General features: G+C 43.5%; 1 protein-coding gene across 2 annotated transcripts in view; it reads left to right on the forward strand.

The window, feature by feature from the left end:
- Positions 1-9801, forward strand: part of EIPR1 (EARP complex and GARP complex interacting protein 1) — a 93051-nt gene extending 83250 nt beyond the window's left edge. The window contains exon 9 of one of the 2 annotated variants that reach the window (XM_080341316.1): positions 9675-9801. In XM_080341316.1, the coding sequence (XP_080197442.1) occupies positions 9675-9696 (22 nt within the window). In that variant the 3' untranslated portion in view covers positions 9697-9801. The remainder of the gene's footprint in view (positions 1-9674) is intronic. The other variant, XM_080341314.1, reaches the window with a different exon arrangement.
- Positions 9802-14978: the final 5177 nt, after the last annotated feature.

Below are 14978 nucleotides of genomic sequence, written 5' to 3' on the forward strand. Positions count from 1 at the left end.
ACCATCAGTATATGGCTATTACAGATTGGAAATAAGATCTTAGGGTTTTCATAGATCTTTAAAAATGTCAGCTTAATAGAGGTTAAAAATTTAATTAAAATGTTGGGAATTAGCAAATAGAGAATAAAAGAAAGTGTTGTTAATTCATTAAACAATAGATATTTATAAATCTGTGGTGTGTGTGCATCTTGAATGGTATGTGTAGTTCTGGTTTTGTCTATCTCAAACCCAATGTAGTAAAACTGGGAAAGATTTCAGAGGAGGGTGACAGGAGTGATGAATACCATGCAACACCTGTATGAGGATAACTAAATAGACTGAAAGGCAGATGGTTGAGAGGGAATGATAAAAGTCCATAAAATCACAAGTGGCAGAGGGAAAGGATGAATAGGGAATGATTGTTCACTGTCCCTCCTGATACCACAACTAGAGGTTATTAAATGGAATCTGCAGGTGGTGGCTCAAAGCATGCAAGATGAGGTGGTCTCCACAGGCGTGAGGGTGAGCTATGGCACTTGTCTTTAACAACCCCTTCCCCCCGCAACAAAAAAAACCTCCCGAAGAAACAACAAAAAAAATCTCATTAATGTTAAAGTTAACGTGACTTGAAAGTAGCTGAACTGCTAATTGTAAGATGAATCCAATAAAGGCTGCTGAATATAAAGGCAGCACCTCTGGCTTAGAAAATCCTTTTGAACCATGAATTGCTGGACACTACAAAAAGCACTGGCAGAGAATCCCTGTGTGCTTGTCCAGTCTTTACTTACCTCCCTGGACATGTGCTGTTTGCCGCTAAAGGTAGAAAATGGAAGTTAAAAATAATAATTTATTCTCTAAAGCGTTGTCTCCAGTGCTGAGACAGCATGTTGCTCCTGCATGTTTGTCTTGCACCTGTTTACTTTGGTTGCGAGTTGTGTTTGAGGGGATTTCAAAAAATACTCATGTCTGAGTTGAATGTCATATAGAATCTCAGTATTATTTCTGGAAATTACCTTGTTGCAAAACACTCCTTGACAGTAAGACTGTGGAGGCAAGATGATTCAGTCAGCTGATCGGAGCCAGCCCAGCGAGAGCCGGAGCCGGCGGGGTGCAGCCGACCACGAGGTTCAGCCGAGATTAGGAAGCTCAGAGGGAAACGTACAGGGACAGCGTGATTCCCGGCGGGTCCCCATCCCCAAAGCCCACGCAGCCATTGCGAGAGAGCGGCTGACGTGGCGGGGGGCGTTCCCACCGTGACGGCGACCACACCCCCTCCCCTTGCCTTGAAAAGTCCTGTGGGAGGGCAGTCGCTGCCCACCAGGCGCAGGGAGGAGCAACCAGCTTGAGTAGCGGGTGAGTCCCACCCACACTGTGCTGCAGCCGCGGGTGCGGTAGCTTGTGCAACAGGGTGCAGAGAGCACTTCACGCTTGCTAGCCCCTCTAACTTATTGCCAGCATCCCAGACTACTGACGACCATGGTCGCGTCCAGGAGGAGAGCTTGTCTCAAACAGACGGTGGCAACGCAGACTGAGGTTCCGTCCCGAACGGTGGCTGTTCAGGTCTCTGGCTGCAGGGAGTGCCAGAGCCTGCTGCTGCCGGGGGAGGGAGGCCAGCACTCCACCTGTGTGAGGTGTGAGCAGGTGCAAGATCTGCTCCACATGGTTGTGAAGCTTAAGGAGGAAATTGAGACGCTGAGGACCATCAGGGAGTGCGAAAGGGAGATTGACTGGTGGAGTAACACCCTGACGTGCCAGTCGGAAAAGTCCCAGGGAGGTACCCCCCAAAAAGAGATGGACCTCCTGTCCTCTCGGACAGAGGCGGAAGTACTGAGACGGCCCCACCCTTGTTGCTGTCGGGCAGAGGTAGGGGACCTAAAAGACGACGAGGGTTGGAGGCGTATTCCGATTCGGCGTCACAGGCAGCCCCCCTCCCTGCCTGCTTTGCCTCCCCAGGTGCCCCTCCGTAATAGGTTTGAGGCCCTGGATCTTGAAGAAGAGGTAGGTGAGGAAGCGGTGCCAAGCCTGCCTACAAGATCACATAGGAAGAGGCGGTTGACTCCACAACTTAAGACTGCCTCTGTTAAGAAAGAGAGAAGGGTGATAGTAATAGGAAATTCCCTTCTGAAAGGAACAGAGGGCCCAATATGCAGAGTTGACCCTCATCTTAGGGAAGTTTGTAGTCTACCTGGAGCCCGAATCAAGGATATCGCTAGAGAGCTCCCAAGACTGGTGCACCCGACAGACTACTACCTGCTGCTGGTCTTCCAGACAGATGGGGAGGAAGCTGCTTCCTGTAGTCTGAGGGCAATGAAGAATGATTTCAAGGTCTTGGGAAGGATGGTGAAAGACTCAGGGGCTCAAGTGATCTTTTCTTCACTCCTTCCATCTTCAAGTGACGATGTGGGATGGAATAGGAAAATTCATTCTCTAAATGGTTGGCTCCGAGAGTGGTGCTACAGGCAGGGCTTTGGATTTTTGGTAATGGTTGGTTCTATAAGACACCAGTCCGGACAATGTCACGTGGGAAAGGTTTATCTCAGAGGGGCAAAAGAATGCTGGGGCAGGAATTAGCTGGGCTCATTTGGAGAGCTTTAAACTAGGCTCGAAGGGGGATGGGGTTGTAGCTGGGCTTGTCCCAGTGGGGCAGCATTCTAAAACTGATGAGGACCAGGTGGCCTCCTATGCTCCTAGGGAGAAATGGGAGTGCTCTGCTCGCTCCCTGAAATGCCTGTACACCAATGCGCGCAGCATGGGGAATAAGCAGGAGGAGTTAGAATCCTATGTTCGGCTGGGAGATTATGACCTGGTGGCAATTACAGAAACATGGTGGGACAGTTCACATGACTGGAATGTGGTCATGGATGGCTATGCCCTTTTCAGAAAAGACAGGCCAGCCAGGCGTGGTGGTGGAGTTGCTCTCTATGTGAGAGAGCAACTACAATGTACTAAATTCTGCCCAGGAGTGGATGACGAGCGAGTTGAGAGTGTATGGGTCAGGATCAAGGGGCAGGCTGGCAGGGGTGACACTGTTGTGGATGTCTGTTACAGGCCACCAGATCAGGCTGAGGAAGTTGATGAGGCCTTCTATGGGCAGCTGAGAGTGGCCTCGCAGTCACAGGCCCTGGTTGTTGTGGGTGATTTTAACTTCCCTGATGTTTGCTGGAAGGACCATTCAGCCAGCCAGCCACAGTCCAGGAGGTTCCTCCAGTGCATTGATGAGAACTTCCTCATGCAGATGGTGGAGGAGCCGACTAGGAGAGGAGCACTGCTGGATCTCATCCTCACTAACAAGGAGGGTCTGGTCGAAGCAGTAAAGGTTGAGGGCTGCCTGGGTTACAGTGACCATGAGATGGTGGAGTTCAGCATCTTGTGTGGCAGGAACAGAATAGCAAGTAGAATTGCAAACCTGGACTTTAGCAGGGCTAACTTTGGCCTTTTCAAGCAATTGCTGGGGGAAATCCCGTGGGCAAGACTGCTTGAAGGAAAAGGGGCCCAAGAGAGCTGGATTGCATTCAGAGATTGCTTCTTCCACGCTCAGGATCAGAGCATCCCCACACGTAGGAAGTCAAGGAAGGGAGCCAGGGGGCCTGCGTGGTTGAATAGGAATCTATTGGGTATGCTCGAGCAGAAGAGGAGAGTTTACAGGTCATGGAAGCAGGGGCTGGCCACTTGGGAAGAATATAAGGCTGCTGTTAGAGGATGTAGGAAGGCAGCTAGGATAGCCAAGGCTTCCTTAGAATTACAGCTGGCGAGAGGGGTCAAGGACAGCAAAAAGAACTTTTTCAAATACATAGCGGATAAAACTAATACCAGAGGCAATGTAGGCCCACTGAGGAATGGGGTGGGTGCCCTGGTGGCGGAAGATACAGAGAAGGCAGAATTACTGAATGCCTTCTTTGTCTCTGTCTACTCTGCCGGAGGCTGTCCTGGGGAGCCCTGTACCCCTGAGACCCCAGATGAAGCCAGGTCAATGGAGGAGCTTGCTTTAGTTGATGAGGACTGGGTTAAGGAGCAATTAAATAGACTGGACATCCATAAATCCATGGGTCCAGATGGGATGCATCCGCGAGTGCTGAGGGAGCTGGCTGAGGTCATTGCTGGACCGCTCTCCATCGTCTTTGCCAAGTCTTGGGAAACGGGAGAGGTGCCCGAGGATTGGAGGAAAGCAAATGTCACTCCAATCTTCAAAAAGGGCAAGAAGGAGGACCCGGGTAACTATAGACCGGTCAGCCTCACCTCTGTCCCTGGGAAAGTAATGGAACAACTTATCCTTGGTGCTATCTCAAGGCATATCAAGGATAAGAAGGTTATTAGGGGCAGTCAGCATGGCTTTACCAAGGGTAGGTCATGCTTGACCAACCTCATAGCCTTTTATGAGAATGTTACAAGGTGGATGGATGATGGCAGAGCCGTGGATGTGGTCTACCTTGACTTCAGTAAAGCCTTTGACACAGTCTCCCACAGCATCCTAGTTGCTAAGTTGCGGAGGTGTGGTCTAGACAATAGAGTAGTGAGGTGGGTTACAAACTGGCTTAAGGAGAGAAGCCAGAGAGTGGTAGTCAATGGTACGGAGTCTAGTTGGAGACCAGCATCTAGTGGAGTACCTCAGGGGTCAGTACTGGGGCCAGTATTATTCAATATATTCATTAACGACTTAGACGAGGGAATAGAGTGTACTATCAGCAAGTTTGCTGATGACACTAAGCTGGGAGGAGTGGCTGACACGCCAGAAGGCTGTGCTGCCATCCAGCGAGACCTGGACAGGCTGGAGAGTTGGGCGGGGAATAACCTAATGAAATTTAACAAGGAAAAGTGTAGAGTCCTGCATCTGGGCAGGAACAACCCCAGGTTCCAGTATCGATTGGGAAATTACATATTAGAGAGCAGTGTAGGGGAAAGGGACCTGGGGATCCTGGTGGACAACAGGATGACCATGAGCCAGCACTGTCCCCTTGTGGCCAGGAAGGCCAATGGCATCCTGGGATGTATTAGAAGGGGGGTGGTTAGTAGATCAAGAGAGGTCCTCCTTCCCCTCTACTCTGCCCTGGTGAGACCCCATCTGGAATATTGTGTCCAGTTCTGGGCCCCTCAGTTCAAGAAGGACAGGGAACTGCTGGAGAGAGTCCAGCATAGGGCAACCAAGATGATTAAGGGAGTGGAGCACCTCCCTTATGAGGAAAGGCTGAGGGAGCTGGGTCTCTTTAGTTTGGAGAAGAGGAGACTGAGGGGTGACCTTATTAATGTTTATAAATATATAAAGGGTGAGTGCCATGAGGATGGAGCCAGGCTCTTCTCGTTGGCAAACAATGATAGGACAAGGGGCAATGGGATCAAGCTGGAACACAAGAGGTTCCACTTAAATTTGAGAAAAAACTTCTTCTCAGTAAGGGTCACAGAGCACTGGAACAGGCTGCCCAGGGGGGTTGTGGAGTCTCCTTCTCTGGAGACATTCAAGACCCACCTGGACATGTTCCTGTGCAACCTCACTTAGGCGTTCCTGCTCCAGCAGGGGGATTGGACTAGATGATCTTTTGAGGTCCCTTCCAATCCCAAACATACTGTGATACTGTGATACTGTGATTTCTGTACAGCAGGGAGTCCATCACCGCTTTGGAAGTTCAAATCATGTTCTAACTGAAATCACAGCACTGGCTTGTTTCAGTGTCTCATAGAGTCACATATCAGAATTGGTAAGCACATAATGGTTGTGTTTTCAAACCAGCATCTCTTAAACTATTATTCTTTCTTTTCAGACTGACTCCAGGTAAGAAGCTTTAATAAGTTTTGGTTTGGAAAAAGGGAATTATGGTATGCCTTAAAAATGTCAGATATTGCTATCTTAAAAGTTGTTCTGTTCCACATCTGATGGTGAAAATCTTTTCTTTGTCACCAATGTAATATACATGTCTGGTATGGAATTGCAAAAACGCTTGAGATGTGGTGTTTTTATTCCACATAAAGTGAATTATTGGAGGAGAAGGGAATTGATAATATTTTTAAAAGGTTCGGTCATGATCTAAATGAGGCTGACCAAAGTCAATACGAGTCTTGGCCATTTAATGAGAAGCTCGAAGTAACAATCTCTTTCACTTGAACTAAAAATAGTCCTTACATAAAATTATATTTATACAAAGAAAACAAACCCCACAGATCTCCAAAAAGCGAAACCCCTCAGTACTGACTTGAACTTTACCTGTGGTGTCAGTGTTAAAATTAGCCTGACCTGTACTGAAGCCCATGAAGTTAATGAACTTGTCAGCATTTGAATTAATGAAGAACATGTAATGGAATAGGATGGGTAGACTTCATGTTTGCTCTAAACCAGTGGTGTCAAACTCATTTTCACTGGGGGCCACATGAACCTTGCAGTTGTCTTCAAACAGCCAAATGTAATTTTAGGACTGTATAAATGTAACTACTACTACTACTCCTAACTACACTGGACAAATTCTCCTTACCTCATACCTTTTCATTTCACAAAAGTGAGTGAAAATAAGAAGCTGTATGATCTGGATTATACTTGACACTAAAATTAGGTGAAAACGGTGCTTTGTAAAGAACTAAGCTGCCTAACTATTGTATTTTCCAGCTGACAAGAGAAAGCATTGCTTCTGTGTTTGTCTTTTCATTTAAAATACCCAAATCTTATAGTCCAGTACCTCTTTGCAGTGTTTGAGACTGAAATTTTACAGCTACAATATCATCTGACAAGGGTCTGACGTGGTTAGACACTGTGAGGTAGAAATGGCTTTGACATAACTGAAGCAATGAGAAGGTAATTGTTAGTAGTGGTGTTTGGATACAAGCTCATAGTGCTGTAGAGCTGCTATTTAACTTCACAGAAGGTATCGAGGGCTGGTGTCCTTTCTAATTTTTCTAAGGAATACGAAGAAAGTGCTTAAAACTTTGTTGTGGAGCCTGTGGTATGAAGGCCATTCTGATGCTGCAGAAAGTCTATGATTTCTGCAATAGCAAGCGGAGTGACTGAGAGAAGAGTGCAAATCAGTTTTTAGAGAAGCCTGTTCTTCCCATAACAGGAGCTGCTGGGTGTGAAGCTGTGGACACTCTCCAGAACAATTTGCACGTTGCGCCTGCTCATTCCTCCTGCCACTTCAGTCAGTGAGGAGCTAGTGAAGGGAGAAGAAAACAGAGGTTTGGAGGAAGAGACAAAGGAGAAGAAGAAGTAAAAGAAGGACTGACAAATACAGAGTGAAATGTGAATTGAGAAAGATCAGTTTGGAAAACAGGAATAGGAAAGCTGGGATAAATTGGCAGTAAATGAAGAAAAGCAAAAGATACAAGTATAAGGAGTGAAAAACTAGAAAAATATTTGTTCGCTTGTTTTGGCTATGATATTAAAGGTCCTTTAAAATCTTCTGTTATTCCTCCTGTGTTAACTGTTTTAAATGCTAGAGAACTGCCATTTTATATTGCAGCCTTTTAGTTCTGATATTGGAGGTGGTTCATGCAGGATAGTTCCTGTCAAGTTTTTAACTGATCCATATGTTATTAATCTGAACTTGTTTGTTTTAAGGGGTCAGGATTGTTAGCTGGTCATTATTCTTTTCAGAGATCAGGTTGCACATGTGAGCAGCTGCAGTCTGTTCCGGTGCAAAGGTACCAGATTGGGTAATGAACCCGAGGGAGCAGGATCCTGAGAGGCTGTAAGAAAATTTCAAGTGGGCTGTTTCTTGAGTCACGCTATTTAGATCTGCAAAAGCATCTGTTTATGACAGACACTGTTTATCCCCTTGTTTATGACTTCAGGTGAGTATCCTAGTCAGAATAACTCAAGATATTAGATGTGATTAATGAAGTGTCTGAGTCACATCCTCCCTTACAGCGAACAAATTTTGATCTGTTCTTGAGAAAATCCCCCCTATTCTGGTGCGGCAGCAGCCCCAACTTCATAAAGGGGTTTTAGTGCTCCAGCACAGAAGGTCGCTTTGGGGAGAAAGAGATGAATGAGTCTTGCTAAATCCAGGAGCCAAGCTCCCTGTGTGGAGATGCATGGCAAATGTGTGGATTGCTGTTGCCCTGGAGCTACAGCAACAGCTGCCAAGCAGCTGGGCTGAGCAGAGAGGACCTCTAATGTACCTTCTCAGCAAATTGTCCATTTATTCTGATGCTGCCCTGAGTTCAGGATTTTGGCAAGAGGAACTATGGAAAAACTTTTTAACAGGATGAATTTAGAAGAGTATGGGAAACCTTGGAAAACTCAGAGATACTACATGCTAATTGGGAAGTCTGGATGAGCTGAATCCTGGAGTGGCAATAGACTTGGCAGACAAATTCTGTGAACCACTGCCAGTTTCTAAAAATTTGCAGAGGACTGAGAAGACAAAGTCTGGAAAACAGGAGAAGTGGTATTGGTGTTTGGAGCTGTGTGGAACAGCAATGCACCAAGTTGGATAAGAAAACATGTTTCTGAGAGGAAGTTTTTAGCCAAATTATGAGTGGTTTATTTGCCTTTTTTACTTAGTGTTGGTTTTTTCTTTTTTTTTGTTTTTTTGTTTTTTTTTTTAATAAACACCAGTCGAAATAGTAACAAATACCAGGAATGATATGATCGCATCTATGCAACAAAGTGCAGATTATCCATGGCGTTGCAAAAAATACCCAGATTTATAATCTGAACATTTGTATTATTTCCCTTACAACTCTCTGTTCTCCAGAGAGGATGGGTGGAAAGTAGTATATAATTGTAAATGTAACTTGTCTCCACACACAGATTTAAAATAAATAAATAAATATATACACATTTTCTCATAGTTTCTTATAATGGGAAAGTGTTTCTTCTAAAGAAAACAATGAACCATCCTTTGACTCTGTTCATGGAAAGTTGGGGGGGACAGGAATACCTGGAATTTGCCTTTGCAGAGATTATGAACAGTAATGATTTGTGGGGTAACACATTCACTTCAGTACTTTCATCTCAGTATACAAGTTATCAGTATTTTACACAGAAGTTACCTATCTAAAACTGCTTGCAATAAAGGATTATTGGACTCAGGACAAGGATATACCAACACAAACAGGAAAGCATCATCTTAAGAATGTTTCCTTCTCCATAGGAGAGTGGCTGTGTAACACGTCTATTTGCAACTACAAAAGAGTTAGGCTTGGGTGCATCCATGTCTGCTGGTAGCAGCTGCTACGTAAATGGAGCCATAGATACTTTGATGCTGCTACTTTGGGGTTTTTTTTGTGTATGTGGTGGTGTTGGTTTTTTTTTTATTTTTTTTCTCTAGAAGTCAATCTGGGTGAAATGGGAGAAATCTGGTAGATATATTATTATTGGAAGTCTGTTAGGAAAAGCACAAATGGAAACTTCATCACAATGGGAGCTGTTAATCCTTCACAAGGCAAATACCACAGAGCTTCAACAACTGTTCTGACCATCCTGTCAGTTGTGAGTGACAGTTACTTGGATTCGGTTTCCTAGATACATGCATATTTCTGATCTGTGTTTTTATAATCTATTTACAGTGTTAATACTGCTTGAATATCTTCAGTCTATTGTTTGAATGACTTGGGTAAATACTGTACAATTTTCAGTTGCAGTTCACAAAGAGTGAGAGAGAGGGAAAACTGCTTTTGTTTTTAAGTCTTCATGCTGCTGTATCGGGAGGTATTGTGGTTTCTATTCCTGTCTCCTATACCTCAAGACTCAAATCACAATTTAAATTCTACAGGTTTTGGCCTGGTCATTGCTGAGGGCAAAGAAGAGCTACGGACGAAGGCTGAACATGACTGACGTGTTCAAATTCATCAGAAAATAGAGTCAGCTGGAGAGAAACGGAGTAATTGTTGCTGTGCTCCCTCCCTCACTGCTTGCGCAGAAAGATGTAGGCTGCGGGGAGGAAGCTACCTGAGGTTATTAAGATTAATACTGCTAGAAATTCCAATCAGCTCACACAAGGCTGCTCCTCAAGGCTGTCAGGTGCTTACTGCCTTCTCTGACTCAGGCGGGGCCACGTCGGTTTTGAATTTCCCAACAGAGATCGCTGTGATTTATGAGTTTAGGAGGCTGATGAATGTGGTTAGTTGAAGTGTTCGTGAAATAATTGAATCAGAATAATTTCAGTCAGCTGTGCTCAATTTATTTTCTCCAATAACCACAGGAGGGTGCAGTTTTGAATTGGGAGCTTCATCTCAAGGATTCCTATCACAGGAAAGACATTGAGGAACCTGGAAAAAGAGCAACGTAATTTTGCTGCCAGGCCTGTAGGACAGATTTATGAGCTGGCTTAAGACCCATCTGAACTGGAGAGTAAGTACCTTGAGCTCTTCTGGTATTGCCCCTAACAGAGGCTGAGTCACTTCTGGTTTATGCATTGTGGAATATCTGCTGGGAACAATAATGAGAGTTTACTATTTAGCATTTGAAAAATCCTTTATTGTTCAGTTGGCTGGATGTTGTTCTTTACACTCGTTTCTAGCAAATTATTTTCAGATGACAAGTGTTATGAATATTTCACTTCTGGATTTTATGAATTCTTCTGAGTGGCGATGAACATCAATTCCGTCCTTACAATGAAGGGGGTGCCCATGCTTACCTGAAGAGTGTAACTTGAAACTTCGAAAAAAGAAATTTGTCCCTAAAAATTTATAATTTGTCTGCTTCACTTTTCCACATAGCTAAAACAAACAAACAAAAAAGGAATTTTGAGTGGAATGTCCTAGAAGGAGTACTGAATGTAAAGGGTATTGTAAAACAGGAAGGTGAGCAGGTTACGGTGTTGTAATGACTGGATGAAGTCAGTAGAGAATGGAAAATCACAGCAAGCAGAGCTAGGGAGCAAGCATGTTGCAGACAAATATCTTCCTGTTGTCATGAATAAGAGATTTGAATTGATGTGAGAGCTGCAAGCAGGGGAGTGTGTGTGGGAATGGCAGTGGCTTCCGTTTGTCTCTGTGCTAGTCAGTTTGGGTGTCTTTTGAAATGTTCAAAGAGACTCTGCAAGAACAATATGGGCAAAAAGGTAACAGGCTAGTGGGTCTAGCACTGACACGTTCTCCATACCTGGTAAGACGCCTGAAGTGAACTTTGCTGGCCAGGAAGGTGTCAGTAGAATAGAGAAGGGTTGTTCTCTCTGCTTGCTTGATCCTCTCTTATAGAGTTGCCATTTTCTAGCTCCATTTATCCCATTTTGGTGTCTTTCCCTATTGAATCCGTGAGCTGCTGATGTTTCCCACAGCAACAGTATTACCTCTCTCTGCAGTTTTATGTTTATTGTGTGTGGCTTTTCCCCATAGACTTTCATCCAGCCTTTTCTCACAACTCATCTGCTTTCTCAGAAGTCATAAGCAAAGCTGGGCAGCATGCCATGGGTGACACAGGGTTGCTGAGAGAGCAGCTTTCCCAAGAGTCCTAATCTGTGTAAGACAAAAGCAGACAGGTTTATTCTATGGTGAGCCAGGAATGTATGCCACGAGACATATGTGTTACCCCAGATGGTTTGTATCAGCATGGATAGACCAGCAATCGTATGACATAACCTGTCCTGCATATGAACTATTATCTAGTCACACTATTATCTAGTCACCCATGACTGAAGAGCAGTGGGGTAGATCCTTTTACTGTCTGGTGAAGAACAGCCCTACACTTGCACAGGAAGAAATACATCTCTTTCTGAGCTGTTATTCTCAAAGTTCCCTCGTCTTGAAACTCAGATATCTTTAATTTTATGAAATATCCTAAATTTATTTTCATTCTTTTTATTCTATCCTTCATTTTAGCTGGGGGGAGTGGGGGGAGGCAGGTCAGAACATGAGAGAACCAGTAGGATTTGGTGGTGAATTATTTCTAACTGCATAGAAAGATTTGTGGTGCTAGTGTAAAGGGATATGTGCTTTAGAGCCCATTATGGCAGTTTGTGTGGTGGGGTAGGTCAGACTTAGGCGTGTCAGACACATTGAGTGTGAAGAAGAATATGGTTCACTCCGTTTTTACTGGAAAATAAGTGATATTCTGAATAATGATGTCCTGCTAAAGTTCAGCTACCCAAGTTTGGTGACTTTTCTGTGGGTACATGTTAATTCCTGGAATTAATTCATTATGGTTCTTTTGTCTCCAATGACAGTTCCTGTTGTCTCCAGTAATTTGATACTGTCCTTACCTGCTGTAACTTATTTCTGTAAATCATATAAATGCCTGTTTTGTGTAGTCTAAAGAATGTTCTGTGGAGTGCAGGATCTCTTAGTGACGTGCTCAGTATTGTGGCAGCACTATCCTATCCAGGAGTATAGTAGAAGTTAATTTAGGAGAAAAACATTTGCAAAGGTTTTACCTGCTTCCCTTTTACACTGCTCAGCAGTTAGGAAGATGCCTCCATGAATAACTCTTACTGAATCTGCTTGCTGAGGCCTCCTTGCCATGAAGTACACACTGTGTAAGAGAATGGCGGGGAGGACAGTGAGAAAAATCTGCTACTTAGTCAGGATGTGGATATAAACCACAGAACGTTTTGCAAATCAAATTTGGATTTGGGGCTTAGCATAAAATTAGGGCACAAAATAACTACACTGTGTGCAGAAAATGTTAATAGAAAAAGTGCGGATTACAGTAATGTGTTGTGTGTGGTCTGGTGAGTAGACAACAGCAGAAGGGCATGTGGCAGGACTGTCTCACTGATGGTTTTGCTCCTGCTCTTGTGAAAAGCATTTTCAATACTTGCATAATTTAGAGCATGACATTATGATTTTCAAAGCTTCGAATTGGAGTAAAGCATTTACATAATCTAATTAAATCATGTAAATGTTTCATGATAATATTCAAGTAAGTGCAAAACTCGTTCTGCAGATGCATCCCATTCTTAGGCCATTGGGGAAACCCGATTTATGCATACAGATCTATGTTTCTAACCCTGCATGCTCTGGGAGGTCAACAGGGTACTTACTGAATGCTCTGTTCTTAGTATAACTTCTGAAGCCTGCTTCGCAGAGCATCATCTTTCCAAGAAGCTTGAAGGTAAGCTGGTACCGGAGGGAAAGGCAAAGCAGATTTAAAAGGCTACTTGCAACCTCTTATAATTTGAATGAAAGCAATGCTACTGCAGTATGTAATAAATTGCTTCAATTTCAGTGAACATTAAAATAATCCCATGGTGACACTCGTAGCAGCAGCCCTGCCACATGTAGTATCAGATCTCACAAAGCATGCATCGTACTTGGATGGGAAGCTACCAGGGGAAGCCCCACAAATCCTCCTGGTGATTGTTGAGTTTGTTTTTGCCTCTGGCTGCACTAACTCACAAAATATTGGAAGCACTTGGCCAGCATCCATGATGAGAGATGCTGCTTGTAGTGAGATTATTTAAATAATATTTTTTATCAGCACATTCTCACTAAGCTGTCTTCAACAGTAGCTCCTGGTGAATGCTGTCTTTGCTAGACCATACCACTGCAATAAGCAAGTGAATTGAATCCTAATTTTCCAAATGTAGCCAAGCTAACACAAAGCTAGTATTAGCAAGATTCTTCTAGAAAGTGCAGCACTGCTTTGCTAAAATGAATTCATGTAGTTGACAGAGGTAGTTTGTTCAAGACCGGATCCCTGTCTGTTTTAAATAAGATCATTGCCATTGACTTTGATCAGTGCTGTACTGATTTACCCTAACTGATGACAGAAATGTGTGTGTATACACTGCCAGGTGTTCTGTGCTTTCTCAGTAATTATAATTGTTAGGAAGCACGTGGATATTATCTGTGCCAGGCTGCTGATGAAGCCCATGTGCTGTTAGAAACACAGGGCTGCCTGCACACATGGTGTTGACCTGGTTTGTGCACACACTGTGACTGCGGTGAGCCCAGCAGCTCTGTGTTTTCTCTGGAAATGTGGATGTTTTAAGGGAAGCCTAGATCTAACACACCTCTAAATCTGGAATTTGTAGTTTTTACTGTCACAGTACATTATAATATCCAAAGTTTGTAAATTCATTTGGAGCTCAGTGGTAGAGAAAGCTCTGAATATGTGAAAGTCATTGCTAAAGTAGCTCACAGAAAGATGAAATTTATCAGTAGTGAATTAAGTCTTTGCTAATTAGACATAGAAATCTAATTACTTTGCAAATTTTTCATCTAATTTTTAAGGGAGTGAAGCTAGTGTGAAACTCAAATGGAAGCAGAGTTGTTCAGCACACAGTGTTAACTGCCAAGGAGAACAACACGGTGACCTTATTTGCAGCTGCACATGTATCATGTGTAGGAATGCCTGTCATAGCCATAATGATTTAACATCAGGGCAGGCCAATATTTCTTGGTTCTTCCTCCGCAGTGTAGGCAGTTTCCTTTATAGGTTGAATGGGAAGCTGTAGGTGTTTCTGGTGAAAAATGGTAATGCTACAGAGGTGCCCTTTACTACAGATTCAGCACCATTTGCTTCAGTTCACCTCATGAAAAAGAATTTGCAAAGTCACAGCCTGGGGGATGAAGTCACAGCTGGGTGAAGTTTAAGTTTTGGCATGGTTGGATTCTGCTTGTTTGAATTACTCAGCTGTTAATTGTACAATGTTTAAGCATAGTAGGTGACACAAGAAATTTAAAGCTACTTATTTTTTTTTAAGGTGCTAAGACTATTTCATTGCAGAAAATAATCCTTTTAGTTTAAAACCTGCAATATTTCTGTCATAGTAGTTACTTTACATTTAGACGCGAAAGCTTATAGAGCTAAGTTTAACTCCAAATGCTAAAACATTTACCTTAGTACAGCTATTCATACTTAATACTTGTCTTCTTACAAAATACTTTAACTGCCACTAAATATCCTGTGTGAATTGCTGTTAATAGTTCCATAATAAAGTCCCTTTCAATTACCTTTCAATACTATATTGACTTTGAGCCTGATAAATCACCTGTTTAAACTCTACTAAAGGATCTCAGGTAGCAGTCTTTAAAAATGTATGGGCCTTACCCATCAGTCTTTGTAAGCACCTGATGCACAAGCATCCATGGTCTCTGAATCGCTTCTGAAATCCACAGCCTCTCTGTTCAACTCT

This window comes from Nesoenas mayeri (assembly GCF_963082525.1).
Source record: "Nesoenas mayeri genome assembly, chromosome: 3".
Taxonomy (NCBI): Eukaryota; Metazoa; Chordata; class Aves; order Columbiformes; family Columbidae; genus Nesoenas; species Nesoenas mayeri.